Here is a 21798-nt window from a genome sequence, read left to right on the forward strand (position 1 = left end):
AGAAAAGAAGAGAACTGAAAGGCAAAGGAGAAAAGGAAAGATATATCCATCTGAATGCAGAGTTCCAAAGAATAGCAAAAAGTGATAAGAAAGCCTTCTTAAGTGATCAATGCAAAGAAATAGAGGAACACAATAGAAGGGGAAAGACTAGAGATCTCTTCAAGAAAATTAGAGATACCAAGGGAACATTTCATGCAAAGATGGGCTCAATAAAGGACAGAAAGCAGAAGCAGAAGCAGAAGATATTAAGAAAAGGTGGCAAGAATACACAGAATACACAGAAAAACTGTACAAAAATGATCTTATGACCTAGATAATCACAATGCCGTGATCACTCACCTAGAGTCAGACATCCTGGAGTGTGAAGTCAAATGGGCCTTAGAAAAAATCACTACAAACAAAGCTAGTGGAGGTGATGGAATTCCAGCTGAGCTATTTGAAATCCTAAAAGATGATGCTGTTAAAGTGCTACACTCAATATGCCAGCAAATTTGGAAAAGTCAGCAGTGGCCATAGGACTGGAAAAGGTCACTTTTCATTCCAATCCCAGAGAAGGGCAATGCCAAAGAATGCTCAAACTACTGCACAATTACTCATCTCACATGATAGCAAAGTAATGCTGAAAATTCTCCAAGCTAGGCTTCAACATTACATGAACCGAGAATTTCCAGATGTTCAAGCTGGATTTAGAAAAGGCAAAGGAACCAGAATTCAAATTGCCAACATCTGTTGGATCATAGAAAATCCAAGAGAATTCCAGAAAAAAACATCTACTTCTGCTTTATTGACTATGCTAAAGCCTTTGTGTGGATCACAACAAACTGTGGAAAATTCTGAAAGAGATGGGAATACCAGACCACCTGACCTGCCTCCTGAGAAATCTGTACGCAGGTCAAGAAGCAACAGTTAGAACTGGACATGGAACAACAGACTGGTTCCAAATTGGGAAAGGAGTACGTCAAGGCTGTATACTGTCACCCTGCTTATTTAACTTATATGCGAAGTACATCATGCAAAATGCCGAGCTGGATGAAACACAAGCTGGAATCAAGATTGCAGGGAGAAATATCAATAACCTCAGATATGCAGATGACACCACCCTTATGGCAGAAAGCGAAAAGGAACTAATGATCCCCTAGATGAAAGTGAAAGAGGAGAGTGAAAAAGTTGGCTTTAAGCTCAACATTCAAAAAACTAAGATCCTGGCATCCTATCCCATCCATCAATGCATGGAAATAGATGGGGAAACAATGGAAACAGTGAGAGACTTTATTTTCTTGGGCTCCAAAGTCACTGCAGATGGTGAGTGCAGCCACGAAATTAAAAGATGCTTGCTCCCTGGAAGAAAAGCTATGACAAACCTAGACAGCATATTAAAAAGCAGAGACATTACTTCACTGACAAAAGTCTGACTAGTCAAGTATTACTCAGGCTTCCCTGGTGGCTCAGTTGTTAAAGAATCTGCCTGCAACACAGGAGACCTAGGTTTGATCCCTTGGGTTGGGAAGATCCCCTGGAGAAGGAAATAGCAACCCACTCCAATATTCTTAAAGCTATGGTTTTTCTAGTAGTCATGTATGGATGTGAGAATTGGACCATAAAGAAAGTTGAGCCCCGAAGAATTGATGCTTTTGAACTGTGGTGTTGGAGAAGACTCTTGAGAGTCCCTTGGACAGCAAGGAGATCAAACCGGTCAAGCCTAAAGGAGATCAGACCTGAATATTCATTGGAAGGATTGATGCTGAAGCTGAGGCTCCAATACTCTGGCCACCTGATGCGAAGAACTGACTCACTGGAAAAGACCCTGACACTGGGAAAGATTGAAGGCAGGAGAAGGGGACGACAGAGGATGAGATGGTTGGATGGCATCACCAACTCGATGGACATGAGTTTGAGCAAGCTCCAGGAATTGGTGATGGACAGGAAAGCCTGGCGTGTTGCAGTCCATGTGGTTGCAAAAAGTCAGATGCAACTGAACTGAACTGATGACTGATTTGCGATGGTGTAAGGCACTGTAACACTGTAAAGCAATATCCTCTAAACAAAATTGAAAATTCAATGACATCTGACAGAAAAGTAAATGACATTTTGGGGAGTGAAGTAAATGTCCTTTGCTTTTTAAAAACAGATACGTGGCAAGTAATTGAAACTGTTATATTTTGGGAGGTAAAAAAAAAAAACAAACAAAAACAAAAACAAAAAACCACTACATACTGGGGCATATTTCAAGCATGCAATAAAGAAGTCCTGAGTCAAGAGTTTAAAAACAAAACAGTAAACTAAAAAGGCTTCTGCTAATTCAAATTAAAAAAATAGATGTCATAAACCCCATCTTCTAGAGATTAGTGTTTTAACCTCAGCATAGACCCTCATTCAATTCCCACTTACTCTGACACTGTATACAATGTTAATAATTAGGCTTTGTGGTCATCAGATCCATGAGATTTAAAGCTAGGAGATAGGAAAGCACCACTCTACGGCAGTACAAGGAAATGGATAGCTTAACATCAATTATGGACTTCCCTGGTGGCTCAGATGGTTAAGCATCTGTCTACAATGCGGGAGACCCTGGAAATTAAAAATAAAACAAAACAAAAACTATGAAAAACTGATGTAAAAGCTTAAAAACTAGTCTAGGACCACTTACTGTAGGAGCCAGCAGGCCCTAAAGATATCATCATACCTTATAGTTCAGGATAGTAATCAATATTTTTACATGCTGATGACCCAAGGTTATGAATAAGTGAAACTGTTCATAGTATTATGCAGTAGCCCAAGAGTCCACAAGAAGGGGGAAGGTTTCTTATTCAACTTAAATGTTTTCTTATTCAATGTCATGTTTAAGTGACTAAAAAATTCAACTTAAAGAAAAAAGCATGCAGTTATCCAAAAAGATTTATTCACTAAGGGCTTTGGAGGGGTGAAATTTCAGTGTGAATCAAATGACACATTCAAGAAAAGTATCTTATAAATAGTTCTGATCACTGGTATTACATCGTTTATACTTTAATCTGAAGGAGGGTATCACTAAAAACTGTTTTGAGGTGTTTTGTTTTTAGAGGAGCTAAGCACCTGACTACTAGGTTCAGGAAACAGGGGAAAAAGGATCAGGGGTCATAAGAGAAAAGGAAAGAAAAGGCCAACCTCCTTGTGTCATGGGTTTATGACTCCTCAGAATATAAGTTTCTTAATTCAGAGGATACGTCTTTTGTGAGTGACAAATGTATCCTACAGTTTACACAGTTTGGAATAATAATAAAGTACTCAAAATTCAAGTTTTGTCCCTTTGACATTAGTCAAATCAAATGATGACTTTCATTTATAAGTCAGGATAAAAGGACACTAACTAGTGTTTGGTCTGAAATGAAAAATGATCCAGCTGCTGGGTGTTGAGTTGTTTCGGTATTGGGCTTTCCATTTCAGAAACTGGCAGGCTGGTCCAAGCTCCTCTGAATGACTTTTTCACAAAATTAACCTATGCATGGACCCTGTCCTCCAACCTAAGCCAGATGGTTTGGGTCTTTTTCTTTTTCCTTAAGTGCATCCTTTTTCTTCCCTTACCTAGCCTTCTTTGGTAAAAGCTGATGATTTTTCTGAATTGTCACTAGAGTGCTCTTGTGGCTGCAAGTCCCAATTGCTGCTATCTTGAAAAGTTCTCGTCTACGGCAAGGTGACCTTGGGCACAACATCAAATGAGAAGACTGGTCAAAGCAAGGAGAAGGAAAGACCTATTGAAGGTCATGAGTCCCTGTGTGGATCTCAGTCAGTGCCCTATTGGGTCTGATGAAAAGACTCTCATACAAAGGTAACAGAAATCCACCTACTGCTTCACGGATTGCTGCCCCAACCTACACTCATGATTTTGGGGGGGTCCAAAACACTTTAGCACATCTTCTCAGAGTTTAGTTTTGAGTCAAGACCTTGCGGGTTTATTTAACAATTCACTTTTACAAAATGCTCTGTTATTCCATAAAAATTGCCAAGATATGTCTTGAGGTCCGCTGATACCAACAAAAATGATCGAAGCCCAGATGAAGCCCTAAGATTCATCTAAGATGGTGATAACTTCTACACTGTGAATATGCATTCAGAGTTTGTTTGCTTGATCAGAAATATTCAATACAAAGCTTGAGATGGCTCTTGGACTCTGAGAATGAATCTAAAGGCATGCTTTTGCTTCAGGAACATTTATTATAGTGAAACATTACCTGAAAAACATTACCAGAAAGTGAGATTTAACAGAATTTAATCACATGCAATTATTCTTACTTGATTTCATTGTTTATACTTCTTAGGTCAAGTGAAAGTGAAAACAATGAACTGTTACCAGTTTCTGAAGATTAATGGTTTATTTGACATACTCCTTTTCCTATTTGGAACCAGTCTGTTGTTCCATGTCTAGTTCTAACTGTTGCTTTCTGACCTGCATATAGGTTTCTCAAGAGGCAGGTCAGGTAGTCTGGGATTCCCATTTCTTTCACAGTTTTCCACAGTTTATTGTGATCCACACAGTCAAAGGCTTTGGCATAGTCAATAAGGCAGAAATAGATGTTTTTCTGGAATTCTCTTGCTTTTTCCATGATCCAGCAGATGTTGGCAATTTGATCTCTGGTTCCTCTGCCTTTTCTAAAACCAGCTTGAACATCTGGAAGTTCACGGCTCACGTATTGCTGAAGCCTGGCTTGGAGAATTTTGAGCATTACTTTACTAGTGTGTGAGATGAGTGCAATTGTGCAGTAGTTTGAGCATTCTTTGGCATTGCCTTTCTTTGGGATTGGAAGGAAAACTCACCTTTTCCAGTCCTGTGGCCACTGCTGAGTTTTCCAAATTTGCTGGCATATTGAGTGCAGCACTTTCACAGCATCATCTTTCAGGATTTGAAATAGCTCAACTGGAATGCCATCACCTCCACTAGCTTTGTTCATAGTGATGCTTTCTAAGGCCCACTTGACTTCACATTCCAGGATGTCTGGCTCTAGGTGAGTGATCATACCATCGTGATTATCTTGGTCTTGGAGATCTTTTTTGTACTTTTTTGTTCTTCTGTGTATTCTTGCCACCTCTTCTTAATATCTTCTGCTTCTGTTAGGTCCATACCATTTCTGACCTTTATCGAGCCCATCTTTCCATGAAATGTTCCCTTGGTATCTCTAATTTTCTTGAAGAGATCTCTAGTCTTTCCCATTCTGTTGTTTTCTTCTATTTCTTTGCATTGATTGCTGAGGAAGGCTTTCTTATCTCTTCTTGCTATTCTTTGGAACACTGCATTCAGATGCTTATATCTTTCCTTTTCTCCTTTGCTTTTTGCCTCTCTTCTTTTCACAGCTATTTGTAAGGCCTCCTCAGACAGCCATTTTGCTTTTTTGCATTTCTTTTCCATGGGGATGGTCTTGATCCCTGTCTCCTGTATAATATCATGAACCTCCGTCCATAATTCATCAGGCACTCTATCTATCAGATCTAGTCCCTTAAATCTATATCTCACTTCCACTGTATAATCATAAGGGATTTGATTTAGGTCATACCTGAATGGTCTAGTGGTTTTCCCTACTTTCTTCAATTTAAGTCTGAATTTGGCAATAAGGAGTTCATGATCTGAGCCACAGTCAGCTTCTGGTCTTGTTTTTGTTGACTGTATAGAGCTTCTCCATATTTGGCTGCAAAGAATATAATCAATCTGATTTTGGTTCCAAATAGGAAAAGGAGTACGTCAAGGCTGTATATTGTCACCCTGCTTATTTAACTTCTATGCAGAGTACATCATGAGAAACGCTGGACTGGAAGAACCACAAGCTGGAATCAAGATTGCCGGGAGAAATATCAATAACCTCAGATATGCAGATGACACCACCCTTATGGCAGAAAGTGAAGAGGAACTAAAAAGCCTCTTGATGAAAGTGAAAGTGGAGAGTGAAAAAGTTGGCTTAAAGCTCAACATTCAGAAAACGAAGATCATGGCATCTGGTCCCATCACTTCATGGGAAATAGATGGAAAAACAGTGGAAACAGTGTCAGACTTTATTTTTGGGGGGCTCCAAAATCACTGCAGATGGTGACTGCACCCATGAAATTAAGATGCTTGCTCATTGGAAGAAAAGTTATGACCAACCTAGATAGCATGTTGAAAAGCAGAGACATTATTTTGCCAACAAAGGTCCGTCTAGTCAAGGCTACGGTTTTTCCAGTGGTCATGTATGGATGTGAGAGTTGGACTGTGAAGAAGGCTGAGCGCCGAAGAATTGATGCTTTTGAACTGTGGTCTTGGAGAAGACTCTTGAGAGTCCCTTGGACTGCAAGGAGATCCAACCAGTCCATTCTGAAGGAGATCAGCCCTGGGATTTCTTTGGAAGGAATGATGCCAAAGCTGAAACTCCAGTACTTTGGCCACCTCATGCGAAGAGTTGACTCATTGGAAAAGACTCTGATGCTGGGAGGGATTGGGGGCAGGAGGAGAAGGGGATGACAGAGGATGAGATGGCTGGATAGCATCACTGACTCGATGGACATGAGTCTGAGTGAACTCTGGGAGTTGGTGATGGACAGGGAGGCCTGGCGTGCTGCGATTCATGGGGTCACAGAGAGTCTGACACGACTGAGTGACTGAACTGAACTGAATGGTTTATTTTACTATGAATTTTTATACATCAGCAAAATGTTGTCTCTAACTTTAAATGGTACTCTTTAATTGGCACCATTCACAGGGAATACATTAAATTAATACAGATTAACATTTAATTAAAATAAAAATTGAAAGACAAATTTGTTAAAGAGTACCATTACTCTCAAGTATGGTTTTAGTGGCAGTCAAAGAGGAATTGATTGTCTACCTTGACAAACTCCAAGTAAGTCTGTTAACCCATGAGACTTTCTCAATAGGACACTAGTACAAACACGAGTTTAAAGGTGAGACCAAGCCTTCACATCAAATCCATGTGCTCCTGGTCAGGGAGCCATCTTGGCAACCTGGATACTAACTGTGTACCTTGCTGCCAAGGCAGCACAGGGAGCCTGAATGCTCAGAACATAGGCTGTTCAAGGTGGCCATTCCAGTCCAGGCTTTGATGTCCAGAGTAGCCCGAGGTTGAGCTCCATCTCTAAGAACAACATAAAAGTTAAGGCCATTCTGAAGTCAGTGCTGGGGTTTGGGCTTCTTCTCAGAAGTCAGAGTCTGGCTTAACAACTCCTCAGTATACACCAAGCCCCCTGCAGTTGCTTCCCCTCCTGGAAGACTTCAGAGTACAGTCACAAAAGATAATCCACACTCTGAGTGAAAAGAGCTCCCTGTGGCCTTAAATGTGCTGGTCCAAGATGTGGTCTACATCAACTCTTCCCTGCCCTCCTCACCTAAGGACTGGCCATTCTGGAGAAACCCACCCAGACTCCTGGGCCACCAGGGAGACAGGCATGAGGGTGAAGACACAGATTGAGAGGCAGAGGAAGAGCAGGAAGAGCAAAACAGAGGAAATCCAGGTACTACCTATCAGCTCCTCATTCCTGCCCACAACTCCGTGCCCCGGGGAACAGGGGAGAACCGTGAAGGCACAGGTCATTCTTTCATCCTCAGGCTATGCCTAGTCCTGAGTGAAGACACCTCTGGGCTGGAGCCCAGTTGAATGAGTCCTTTGAGGCCTTTTTCTAGCTGCAGAAAACTACGTGTCCTAAACCTGAGGGCCTAAGGTATGAATACTCATTAAGTAACATGTATGTGCCATGACCACCTGTCACGTCAAGTGTTTAGATCAATGAACTTTCCAGCTATCATCACTGGACACCCACTGTGTGCTAGATTAGGGATAAGCAAAGCTGCCCTTGTAAAGAGCCAGAGAGTAAAGATTTTAGGCTTTGTGGGCCACCCAGTCTCTGTCACAACCACTTACCTGTGGTATGAAAACATCCACAGACAAATGGAAATGAATGGGTGTGACCGGGATTCAATGAGACTTTAGGAAAAGTTTACATCTGGTCTATTGGGAATAAATTACTGATCCCCATGCTATATGTGGCCTAGACTCTTGACCTGCATAATCACACATAGTCTGACAGCCCCATGCGGCTGGCATCATTATTTTAAATCTGCAGACAAAAAAACTGAACAAAGCCCAGGGGGGTTGAGAACTATGTCCAAAGTCACATGGCTAATGAGTGGCAAAGCCAAGATTCACACCGTCACAGGCTCTTCCTGTGGTGTCTAAGGGGGACTGTCTACTCTTCTTGGATATAAATGATACACGCTCATGTAAAGGCTAATTTTTGGAACTAAGACCTCTTCCTAATGTCTTGATGGCTCAAGCTACACTTACATACAGTCAAAATTACAGACGGGCATGTAACAGAACCATGCCCCTGGGTCATGGAACTGATAGCTTCAGCCAACCTTTTTTTTTTTTTTTTTTTAGTTTTTCTTTTTTTAATTTTTATTTTACTTTACAATACTGTATTGGTTTTGCCATACATCAACATGAATCTGCCACAGGTGTACACGTGTTCCCAATCCTGAACCCCCCTCCCACCTCCCTCCCCATACCATCTCTCTGGGTCATCCCAGTGCACCAGCCCCAAGCATCCTGTATCCTGCATTGCACCTAGACTGGCGATTCATTTCTTATATGATATTATACATGTTTCAATGCCATTCTCCCAAATCATCCCACCCTCTCCCTCTCCCACAGAGTCCAAAAGACTGTTCTATACATCTCTGTCTCTTGCTGTCTCGCATACAGGGTTATCGTTACCATCTTTCTAAATTCCATATATATGTGTTAGTATACTGTACTGGTGTTTTTCTTTCTGGCTTACTTCACTCTGTATAATAGGCTCCAGTTTTATCCACCTCATTAGAACTGGTTCAAATGTATTCTTTTTAATGGCTGAGTAATACTCCATTGTGTATATGTACCACAGCTTTCTTATCCATTCATCTGCTGATGGACATCTAGGTTGCTTCCATGTCCTGGCTATTGTAAACAGTGTTCAGCCGACTCTCTTCCATCCCACTGCCTCCCTATTTCTGGCTCCCCTCACATCTTCATTCTGGTATTCTGCTTCAGCTTCCAAATCCTGATCACCTGCAGTGTGCCCTGTGCTACATCACAGGGAGGCCTGCAGTTGTCAAGTTAAACCAGGTAATGTTACAGACTAACCTGGTGTCAGGAGGGTCTCTGGCTTATATATAGCTTCCATGCCTCTTCTGTGCATTGGGTGGAAACAGATGAAATCGCCATTTTTGTAGGTCAGACGTGGCAGTTTCATACAGTTTAACCTAATAACAGTGAGCACAGACCCCAAGATATGCATTTCCTCTAGAGCTCCTGGGCCTCTGCTTCCCTTTACTTCACTGCTCCTGGAAGTGCCACAGAGAATTAAAGGAGCAATAGGGGAGCAGTCAGCAAAGGCAGGCCTCCTCACACCCACTGAATTCTACCATGCCAGAGTCGTAGGGCTGGCGGTCAGTCAGATGGCCTCTCTGCCAGTCATCTGCATGCTGACACAGTTTTAATCCCTATGTTTCAAAATTCAACTTTGCAGGAGCTTTGGCACAACTGTCTCCTCAATTTTCCTTATTAGAATGGCACAAAGCAGCCATATGGGCCTCATAGGCTCAGAGGATGACTTGTGAGTGACTTGTCCAAAGGAATAAAAGAAGGAACACGAGGAAGAAATCTATCAACGAAGATTAAAAATCTCCTTGAAAATATAAACTTTACTTACAAAGCAAGGATTCAACACAAAAGGACTACGAGATAGAGCATATATTCTCAGTTCGACATGGGCTGAATTTCAAAGGGCTCCATGGGACTCTGTGTATGGACATCTACATTTATACCCCCAGAGTGCTGATCCACTTTCACTTATGCTAAAGATAAAATCAATCAAGTGTATAAAGAAAGAAAAAGTAAGAGACAAGGAGAGCTGTTGCCTCAGATTCAAATTTCTAGGGGTAAACAATTCGGACTTTTGATGATTCCTAAAGATGAGGAATCAGTATAGATAATACCTTAAAATAAACCACTAGAAATAACTGAAGTTAATGAAACTAACTGGTTGATAAACTTGTGGCACAGTTTCTTTCCCTGAGGAAGAGAAAAAATTATTCAGGTACACAGGAGATTTGGGCATTTTTTTAGAAACTGGAAACTAGTAGAAAGTACAAGTTAAAAAAGATTAAAGCAATTTAAGTGTCCATCAACAGATTAATGGATAAAGACAATGTGGTACATATATACAATGTAATATTACTCAGCCATAAAAAAATGGAAGTTTGCTATTTGTATCAACATGGATGGACTTAGACAGCATTATGTTAATTGAAGTAAGTCAGAAAGAGAAAAAGAGATACTATATGATAATACTTAATAGAGAATCTAAAAAATACAATAAACCAGTGAATATAACAAAAAAAGCAGACTCACAGATACAGAAAACAACTAGTGGTCACCAGGGATAGGGGAGGGGTAATACAGGGATGAGGGATTAGGAGATACAAACCATTGGGTGTATTCTTGAGATAGGCTCAAGAATGTATTGTACAACATGGGGAATATAGCCAAAATTTTGTAGTAACTGTTAATGGAAAGTAACCTTTAAAATTATACTAAAATTAAAAAAAAAATTTTTTTTGAAAAAAGAAATATTTTTAATTTTACCTTGTTCTCCACGTGGACACTGTCCCCTTCTCCCAGCACGGCTGTGTGATGAGGTTCTATTTTTTGCTGTGCATCATCGGGTCCTACAAAAACGACGACCCACTTAATTTAGTCCTCACGATGGTACATTTCTCATATGATTACAAATTTGGTTAACTACATGGCATCACAATATTAATTTCAAGTTCAGAAATAACAGACTTAGGAATCTCCTTAAATCTCTTGGTTGATGGTATTTGCAATTATTAAAGTCCAAAACTGGCTTGTTTCCCAATGTAGAAAAGGAGATGAATCCTATATTGTGTTTCTACTTACACTTTTAATGTTACACCTAATAGCTTAATTAATAAGCAAAGTCCTTGGCATCATATGCTAATGAGAGTCTTTCCTTGGGTCAATTATAAACCTAAGATTTTATTCTTTTTTCTTTTTCAAATTATGAAAATATAATAACATATTTACAAATACAGAACAAAGTTACATGTGTGTGTGTTAGTCGCTTAGTCGCTTTGCAATCCCATAAACTGTGGTCTGCCAGGCTTCTCTGTCCATGGAATTTTCCAGGCAAGAATGCTGGAGTTAGTTACCATTTCCTCCTCCAGGGGATCTTCCCGACCAAGGGATTGAACCTGCATCTTCTGGGTCTCCCTCACTGGCAGGCGGATTCTTTACCACTGAGGCACCTGGGAAGCCCAGCAAGTTCAGGTTGGGTATATTTCCATCCCTTCTATATTGAGGCTCACAGATGAAATAATACAAAATGCAATTGTGTGTTAAAGGCAACAAGAAAGGAAAAAACAAAGTTCAATGAGAGAATAGGGACTGTAGAATTCTTTAGGATCAAACAGACCAACAGAAGGCAAAACAAGGATGAAGGGCCTTCTAGAGAAGAGGACAGGCTGTGAGGGGCTGGGAATATGCAGAGCATGCCTGGGGGAATGGGGAACCTTCTATCATTTCTGGAACATTCTTTTGGGAGGAATGATGGCAATGAAGACTGGCTTCAGCTCAAGGAAATACACTCTGAGGAAAGGATGTGTGTGTGAAATGGTTAGATCTGTGTTTTGGAGAAATACCTGAAAGCAGAGCACAGAATAAAGTGGAGGAGGCAAGACTAGTTAGAATGAGCTGTTAGGAGTTTATTTTAACAGTCTAACTGGAAATGAATTCCAGTCTGAGCCTGGAGAGTGAACAGAGGAAGGGGTGGGTTTGAGAAGTAGGGTTGAGAAAGACATGTGCATGGACAACAGAGTGAAGATTTCAAGCATGACGTCTGGAGGACCCACCTACATGACACTCCGGGCTAGAAATAAAGGCATTCACCTGACATGATACAGCTATAGCTGAATAATCAAGGTGGAAGTGCTAATTTAAATGAAAACAAGAGCTTGAGGAATTACCATATAAACAGAAACATTATTTGTGAATTTTGTGAATACTGGCTGGAGTTCAATGATAGTCATATTTTCTAGAGAAGTCCTCCCTTTTACCTCCACTTTGGAGATAACCTATATGAAGCAGAAAGGTTCACTGTGATGCTTGCAAATGTGAAAGAGGATTCTAAGAGAGGCCTTCTAAACCCAGAGTCAATGTGTTTATTCCCATTGGATAGAATTCAAAGCAGTCACGGGCTTGCATGGGAAACAAATGACATCTTTACTTTCACAAACACCTACCAGAAATGTGGCCTTTCTTTCAGTCATGAATGTAGCCCCCAGCCCACCCAAAAAAAAATCATAGCCGTATTAGCTGGACCAATGACTTTGTCTCCAGTAGAAATTATAGATATTTTCTTACCTCACTAGCATTGCAGAGATCTCAAAATCAATTTATGTTAATCACTACTTAACCTAATTTAAATCTGCTTCTGGATGTTATTACAAATGTCATCAGAGAAGCATACATGGAACTATATCATAACTTGTTCTTTGAACCATTTAATGACTTCATTGAATTAAAAAAAAAACAACAACATTGTTCAGAGGTGGGACTTTCAGTTCAGTTCAGTCCAGTTGCTCAGTCGTGTCCGACTCTTTGTGACCCCGTGAATCACAGCACACCAGGCCTCCCTGTCCATCACCAACTCCCAGAGTTCACTCAGACTCATGTCCATCAAGTCAGTGATGCCATCCAGCCATCTCATCCTCTGTCGTCCCCTTCTCCTCCTGCCCCCAATCCCTCCCAGCATCAGAGTCTTTTCCAATGAGTCAACTCTTCTCATGAGGTGGCCAAAGTATTGGAGTTCCAGCTTTAGCATCATTCCTTCCAAAGAAATCCCAGGGTTGATCTCCTTCAGAATGGACTGGTTGGATCTCCTTGCAGTCCAAGGGACTCTCAGGAGTCTTCTCCAACACCACAGTTCAAAAGCATCAATTCTTCATCGCTCAGCTTTCTTCACAGTCCAACTCTCACATCCATACATGACCACTGGGAAAACCATAGGCTTGACTAGACGGACCTTAGTCGGCAAAGTAATGTCTCTGCTTTTGAATATGCTATCTAGGTTGGTCATAACTTTCCTCCCAAGGAGTAAGCGTCTTTTAATTTCATGGCTGCAGTCACCATCTGCAGTGATTTTGGAGCCCCAAAAAATAAAGTCTGACACTGTTTCCACTGTTTTTCCATCTATTTCCCATGGAGTGATGGGACCAGATGCCATGATCTTCGTTTTCTGAATGTTGAGCTTTAAGCCAACTTTTTCACTCTCCACTTTCACTTTCATCAAGAGGCTTTTTAGTTCCTCTTCACTTTCTGCCATAAGGGTGGTGTCATCTGCATATCTGAGGTTATTGATATTTCTCCTGGCAATCTTGGCAAATCTCAAAAGGATTCATGGAACAAAAAAGTTTAAGAATCTCTGTCTCAATCCGCCTGCCAATGCAGGGGACACAGGTTCAATCCCTGGTCCAGAAAGAACCCACATGTTGTGAGGCACTAACTCCAAGCACCACAACCACTGAAGTCCACACTCTAGAGTCCCTGAGCTGCAACTACTGAAGCCCCTGCACCTAGAGCCCACGCTCCACAACAGGCGAAGTCACTGCAATGAGAAGCCCGAGCATCTCAATGAAGAGTAGCTCCAGCTCACCACAACTAGAGAAAGCCAACTCGCAGCAATGAAGACCCAGCGCAGCCAGAAATTGAAAAGAACTTGTGTCTCAGAGGCAGTGGTATGCAAGTTAATGTCTACCAACTGGCCTTCAAGGACAAGGGGAAGAACCAGCCTGATGTGTAGTGTGTGCCAGTTTCCATGGTGTAAATGCTCCTACTGTGACCAGTTTCAAGCTACCACTCTGAGGTCAGGGAAGATGTACACAACCAAATCCTGTGAGCTGCCAAGAGCCAGCCCCAGCACATCACTAAAGGCTTTTTCTCCACCAAAGATTTAGGTCAACAGTTGTCATAGCAGTGAATGATAAACTCCATTGATTTTCCACTCATGCAAGGATGTGGCAATAAAAGAGACATCTTGAGTGTAAGAATAATCTCATTTAGAGTGGGGTAATATTTTTCACTGTGATAATGGAGCAGCCTTTTATTAAGTGTGCTATACTGAGATTCTCTGTGAGCAATGAACCATGTTGTTATCTCCAACAAATTCGTATGTAACACCCATTACCCATATGGTCTACCCCTAGCCCCTAATTTTATCATGTAGGATGTTTTATGATAAAGAGACCAAAACAGTTTATAAAGCCCCTTTTACTATGTTTTGATGGAATGAGCTGGCAAGAGACAGCGTTCCAAAAAATGCTGAACTGGGATTTCTCTGCACCTCCTATCAGGGTAGCGTGCTTGGCTGCAGTTCATTGGACTGTAACAAAATCTTAATTTAGAAACAGAGAGTTCATATTTCCCTAAGAGCATTCATTCTAATTTTATACCAAATGCAATTCTGCCATTCTACTTGATGATCTAGGAGAGGAATCACAGTGTTGATTTTGAAGAGGTTATTTGAAATGCTCCACCGTAAGGCAGACTTTTTTATAGACACTAGAAGGTTGGGTTTTTCAGATTAATCATTCTAAATGTACCTTAGCTTCTGTATTATTTTATGAAATGTTTAAAACAGGATCACAGAAAGCGAAGACTGATTGTATCTTCATGTCATTTCTATGCTGTTTTATCCACCTGGTTATCTCCTGAACCTAAAATAAGTCTCAAAGAAAATGCATTCTATTGGTTCTGACTACTTTCAATTATAAATCAGGCCAAATCAGATAATAAATAGTTTCCATTGCGAAGCTTCGCCAAGAATGTTAAATCTAATAGTGCAGTTAAGGAAAATTTAACGGAAAACAATTGAATTGCAAATATTTTTGTCTGCCTAAACAGTCATGAAAGGGCAAAATACTTTCAAACATACTTTAAAGTCAGTTTGTGGTTAACTGCTGTGAAACTTCTCCCCATACACCAGATTTCCTTTTTCTTCTTCTCTTTACAAAAACTGCTATCCCATCTACTCTCTGATCCATACATTCTGGTACTTCTATCATAGATTTTGGTATCATCAATTTTATATGCCAATACTTCGAACTGTAAATGTGAATCCATCTGCCAATTTTTAGAAGCTGGATTGGACTGAAGCATACCCATAATGCACCTCTGAAACCCTGCTAGATTATCAGCTTCCCCCAATCTTTTACTGTCATCTCTGCCATATTAACTCAAGGGGTTTTCTTTAACAATTCACTTTTACAAAGCATTTGACTTTAGTTGCTCTAGAAATACGAACTCTTTTCACACTTATTTTGTTAATTTAAATATTATTCAATTAAATCGCATAACTGCACACACTGGTGCAACTGGCATAAAGCGATTTGAAAACACCTCCTTCAGGTGTCTCAGAATCACACCTGCCTTCTAGTGTGCTTTCCCCACCTTTATTGAGATTCACGGCCTGTGTCGAACTTTTTCATACCCCCAGAACCGAAAGTAAAGGGCAGAGCACATAGTGAGCATGAATTACTACTTATTTAAATAACTGTGAAACATTTTACTACCCACATAAACCAGTTAGTTGTCATCTCAATAACCACCAACAAATATTTTTAGATTTCTAAATATATTTTCTAAGCCTCAACAGTATACCTGATACTCCTTCTTCTACAGGACTGGCATCCAAGCTGACGAACTGTCCCAAGCTTCAGGCATACCAGATATAAACTCCTCTACCGTGTTGATCTCTGCGTTAATGTGTAATGTCATTTTCATTTCACCTGCAGGGAAGAGGTTCAGTACTGATATCCTAGGGATCTGCTGGTTTTCTGTCATGCTGTTTTAATTTTTTTTTAATCATATACCGCAGAAGATTTCAGCTGAGGGCTGATCAAAATACTTGTTGCCTCAATAACAGATTGCTATCAAAGGTCTCTCTCCTGCATCATTTTTAAAGCTACTATTCAACAGTCAGCCTGGAAGACTTGGAAAAACACACAATGTATCAAAAAATAAGAAGATCCTGGAAAATCATAAAACATTTCAAATATACTCTTAAATAAGGAAGTGCTAATTCTATTTGTCTTATTTTAGGTCTGCTAATTCCATCACTTCTTCAGGGTGTTGTGTGAAAGTCGCTCAGTCATATCTGACTCTTTGTGACCCCATGGACTATACAGTCCATGGAATTCTCCAGGCCAGAATACTGGAGTGGGTAGCCTTTCCCTTCTCCAGGGGATCTTCCCAACCCAGGGGTCGAACCCAGGTCTCCCACATTGCAGGCAGATTCTTTACCAGCTGAGCCACAAGGGAAGCCCTAGAATGCTGGAGTGGGTAGCCTATCCCTTCTTCAGTGGATCTTCCCGACCCAGGAATAGAACTGGGGTCTCCTGCATTGCAGGCAGATTCTTTACCAACTGAGCTATCAGGGAGCCTCAGGGTGTTATTAGCGGGCAATTTATGGCTTCACCCAGAGGAGGAAATGGCAACCCACTCCAGTATTCTTGCCTAGAGAATCCTGTGGACAGAAGAGCCTGGTGGGCTGCCGTTGATGGGGTCGCACAGAGTCAGACATGACTGAAGTGACTTAGCATGCATGCATGCATTGGAGAAGGAAATGGCAACACACTCCAGTGTTCTTGCCTGGAGAATCCCAGGGACAGGGGGCCTGGTGGGCTGCCATCTATGGGGTCGCACAGAGTTGGACACGACTGAAGTGACTTAGCAGCAGCAGCAGCAGCATATGGCTTCACCATACTCACCATGAACTTCCCTTTTTAAATTTGTTTGAAAAATTATTGATTTATTTTTGGCTGCTCTGAATCTTCGTTGCTGCACACGGGCTTTCTTGAGTTGCAGCCAGCAGGGGCTACTCTGCAGTTGCAGTGTGTGGGCTTCTCCCTGTGGTGGCTTCTTGTTGCAGAGCAGAGGCTCTAGGCTCAAGGGCTTCAGGATTGTAGCACACAGGCTCAGGAGCTGTGGCTCTTGGGCTCTAGAGTATCACCTCAGTAGTTGTGGCATGTGGCCTTAGTTGCCCCACAGCATGTGGAATCTTCCCAGATCAGGGATAGAACCAGAATCTAACTTAGACAGCTAGTTAATGTCCAGCATTTTCTAATGTTCCAACTCCATCTGTTCTTACTCAAACTAAATCTACCGATGTCCATCTTTTAAGTACTTCCTGTATCAATTAATACTTTTAATAGTCCTCTTAAATCTCCATCTATGGAATTCTCCAGACTACTTTCTCCAGACAAACTGCAGTCTATATATTCCAGCCCCATACATTAAGTACATATTTATAACATCTATTTCAATAGAATGGAGGTACCTGACATCTTGAAAAAGATAATTACTTGCTTATCAGTTCCTGCCATCTGTGGTTGGCTGGTGCCATCCTGGTTTTATAACCAAGATAAAATTGAGGCAATAAAGTCAGAGAACAGTTTCGGGATTCTCTCTAGATTTTATAGGTCAGTACACATTATTTCTGCTTTGTTGTTTCTTTTTCTCTAGTGATTTGTTCTTGCCCTTTTGTTTTTCTCATTATCATCTCCATTCGGGGGGAGGAGAGGATGAAGGGAAGGAGATAAAATTTAAATAAGGTCATCTGGCCAGTTCCTCACTGGCTGAAGCAGATTCCCAGGAGGGCAGTTTCACGAGCTACATTCATTCTCTCCATGGTCCCCATTACCCTGGACAGATGCAAGTTTGCTCCAGCACTACAGACTGTGACCCCATTTCCTGCCAGATGTTTTACACTTGTGGCTCATGGTCCTGGGAGGTGACAGGGCCAATGGGTAGAGATGACTCAGGAAAATCCTGTCTCACATAGAGAAAAACAAGTGGGTGTGTAAGTCTTTCTTATCCCTCAAGCCACTGAACTCTTTTCACTTGTTAAACTCTTGGACTAAAGGTCGGTCAGGAAACAAGGTTGTACCTACTGGCTGAAACAGGTTTTGAAGACTATCTGCTCATCCTTCTTCCCTTCAGCCTCTACAGTGCCATTTAAACTGAACAGATCCAGAGCCTCTCCAAGATGTGCCACTTTGATATCCAGATTGTTTTCAGCTGAAGACAATCGAGGCCCAAAAGATTCCTACCCAAAGGAATTCACATAAGGAGCCTGGGACAAAGAACTATCACCAGAGATAACTTTTTATCTGAATGATCTGTGCGCATGGTATGGCAAACATCTCATGACCCCACATCTGTTCTTGTTATCATCCTGTGAATCACCCTCTTTGCCTTTGAAGCCCCAGGTCCCTGTTTCATTCTTTAGCTCAGGATGGCATCTGCCCAACTTATCTTATGGGACTCCTGTACGTATGTAATTAAGCTTGTTTTTCTACTGTTAATCTGTCTTATATAGATTTAACTCATAGCCCAGCCAAAAAGAGAACCTAGAACGGTAGAGGAAAAACTTTCCCTTGCCCATAAAACCAGAACCAAATGTGAGCTTTTGGAGAGCCCACAAGCTAAGAAAGGTTTTTACATTTTTTAATGGTTGGGAAAAATCCCAAGAGGAGTAGTTCATGACACATGAAAAATGTATAAAATTCTGATTTCACTGGCCATGGATCAAGTTTCATTGGAACAACAACCCCAATCGTTTATGTCTCACCTGTGACTACTTTCGTGCTACAAAGGCAGGAATGAGTCACCGCAACAGAAACTGTACAGCCTGCAATGACGGAAATACTTGCTACCTGGTCCTTTGGAGAAAATCTGCTGCCCCTGTCCTTTCACAGGCTACACATTTCTGGTATCCAAACCAGCTCTGAATCCATGAGATTTCTTTATTACTTTCCATTTGTGCATATTATTTTATTTCTCTTGAAATGCTAAGTCAGGGGTGTTACCGCCATTTAAAAAATGGCTATTACTCTCCATTTGTAGAAAGTATATACTATGTGAAAACCAAGATTTTCAAAAGATCATAAAAAACAAATGATGCTTCATCCCTTCCAGATGGTTAATACAGTTTAATGTGTATGCCAATGGACTTGTGATACTACTACTAAATCATTTTCACACTTTCTCAAATGCCAAAAGAAATGAATTTTGCTTCTGAATCATAATTGAAATGCTAATTGGTAATGGAGGAACTAAGCCCATTTCTATGATATAAAATCAAAACACACAAGCTCTGGGTTACCATTATTTTTCAGAAGATTAAATTCAGGCAATGATGACTCCCATTTTGGAGAATATAAAGAATAGTTTAAATAGCTCTGGGTGTGGCCTTCAAGCCCTGAGCAGAGTGTACCAGGAAGCCAGCTGTCTGGGGCTGGGAGTATGTTGTCCAAGGAGGTAGTCATGTCAGGACAGCAAGTTCATTGTCGAGGACGCTGCACTGCAGGTTGGGGTGGAGAGCCCGCAACCAAAAAGGGTCTCAGAAATGGGATTCCTGGCTTGCATCTTGGAGTGGTCAGATGGTCCACTCTATTCCCACCACCCTCATCCACACCACCTATCCTCTATGAAGAGCACAGAGTGGGAGAAAGGAGGCTAGTTCTCTTTCTGTAGCTTCTCCCAGAATCACAGTCTGAGGTGCATATTTGAGTCCAAGGAGTTTATCTGGGAGGCAGTCCCAGGAAAGACCAGTCTAGGCAGTGGGAAAGTGAGACAGGAAAGGGAAGGCAGACGAGGAAGGATGTGTTACCAAGGACACATTCAGATGGAGAGCTTGAATATAATCCCTCCAGGAAACTCAAGGAAAAGGCCTCACTTTGAGACTTCTCAGAAACACCTGGGACAGCAAATTCACCTTCTTCTACCTCCCAGGATCTTCCTGACCCAGGGATTGAACCCACATCTCTCATATCTCCGGTTGGCAGGTGGGTTCTTTACCACTAGTGCCACCCGGGAAGCCCCTTTATCAGTATGGGGGTTGCCAACAACTTAGCAAGGTGTCAGCCCACATAATCATGGCTAGACCTGACATTTGCACACAGGCTACAGCAAAATGGCTCCTGTTGTGACTGGTGCTATTACTCTTCTCCCTCGCTGAACATGCTGGAAGCTGAGAGGTGCCCTGCCCTGGGGATATCAGTATGTACTACAGTGTAGAGAGGGCTAGTGCCGGACAGGAGGAGGCAAAGGATTCAATTACATGAAAGGTTTCATCTTATCCTTCCTTCCTGGCAGTAGTTTAAATTATATTGCAATTGAACCCAAAGCAGCAGACTCATCACTTACCAATATACACATTTCCAGATATGGTATAAATGAAGCTTGTCCACCCTGAAAAGGGACCAGTGACATTAAAAGGTTAGTGTCCATAATGCCAAAAGGAACAAAAAGATAACAGTATCAAATATTTCACAATTATCTCTATATGAAATATAAATATAAAAGCCTATATAACAGATATAAATGATAAGTTTGGAGATCAAATCTTTTAGATACATATATTTTTTTACATTTAAGTTCTATAAACAGCTTAGAACACACACACTCCCACATGCATGCTTGCACACACAAATTCATGCACATGTGCACACACGGGCACACGCACATACCACACAGAGCTAAACCTAAATGACCTGAGACCAAATGTTTAAGAACTGCCCAAGCAGACAGTATGCTGCTTCCTGACTGTATATCTATATGCCAACAGTTGTACTAATAAGCAAGCTGTTCCTTCCAGGTAGAACATCATGCTCATAACTACAACTCACCAGTTTGGCTTATCTTCAGTTCTTTGGACCTCCAAGCAGTTTTAAGTGTAAAAAGAATGCTAGAAATGGGCTTCTTTCTACTTAGTTGCATTTTAGTTTCTAGTGTACACTCTCTTTTCTGTCCTAAAACAGAGCATCAGTTCCAGGGATGCAGAGAGGCATAATCTTTGGGGTATGAATGGGCTTCAGATGGCTTGCACCCTCCTTGGAATTGTTAACAGAATTTTTCAAGTGGATACGCTTTTCTGCAAAGAGGATACATAGCATTGGCCAGATTCCCACTGTGACCCATGGGCCAAGAACTCAGAAACACAGATGACCCACTATCTGCCCTCTTGGCACCGGCACTGGATTTCCACAGATATTTATGTACTGTCCCTGTGGCCCAGAGGAGATTCTTCAGTGCCACTGAGGGACATGAACGTAGGAGGGGCCAGCTCAAAACAGAATCAGGACATCACTCCGTGTGTCTATGGTGAAAAAGAAGATTCGCGCAGGGAATGCAGGGTTGTGTCCAAGGTACAAGGGCAGGATCCAGACTGAGGTCTGTGGGAGAGTCAATGTGCTGATAGAGTAAACAAAACCAAGGCAGGCGTGGAAGAATCACAGAGGACAAAGTAGACACTAGGGATGTGGCTGTGCTGCCAGGCGGGTTAAAATGTGCAAGAGGGGCCCACACAATAAGCCATGACTGGTCACACTTAAACTGAGTCTGGTCCAGAAAACCTAAAGGATGGCAAAACAAAGACAGACACTCAGGTGGATGCTGGATGCTGGTCATTTTTCATCCTCCTCTTTCAGTTTTTCCTCCCCAAGATTTGACTAGAATGCGTTTAAGGGCTCTGGAAGTAAATCTATCTGCTCAGAGCACACTCGCACTTTTGCTTCCTTACTGAACCACTGGCTCAGTCTTCTGAACTTGACCTCCCATCGTCTGGAGAGCAGCTACCACTCCCGTGAACTGGTTGGGAGTGGAGACAGAAGAGCAAGACAAGGCCATGGATCTTCATGTTGTGTGCAATACGGAAGAGGGA

General features: G+C 41.6%; 1 protein-coding gene across 7 annotated transcripts in view; it reads right to left on the reverse strand.

Moving 5' to 3' along the window:
• The window catches only part of PIR (pirin), a 151745-nt gene that overhangs the window by 7337 nt on the left and 122610 nt on the right, over positions 1 to 21798 (reverse strand). For 4 of the 7 annotated variants that reach the window (XM_070291355.1, XM_070291354.1, XM_070291350.1 and 1 more), the window contains 2 exons: positions 20283 to 20327; positions 10644 to 10726 (listed from right to left, as the gene is read on the reverse strand). In XM_070291355.1, the coding sequence (XP_070147456.1) occupies positions 10644 to 10726; positions 20283 to 20327 (128 nt within the window). The remainder of the gene's footprint in view (positions 1 to 10643; positions 10727 to 20282; positions 20328 to 21798) is intronic. The other 3 variants (XM_070291357.1, XM_070291356.1, XM_070291352.1) reach the window with 1 other exon arrangement.

Source organism: Ovis canadensis, chromosome X (genome assembly GCF_042477335.2).
Source record: "Ovis canadensis isolate MfBH-ARS-UI-01 breed Bighorn chromosome X, ARS-UI_OviCan_v2, whole genome shotgun sequence".
Classification (NCBI taxonomy): Eukaryota; Metazoa; Chordata; class Mammalia; order Artiodactyla; family Bovidae; genus Ovis; species Ovis canadensis.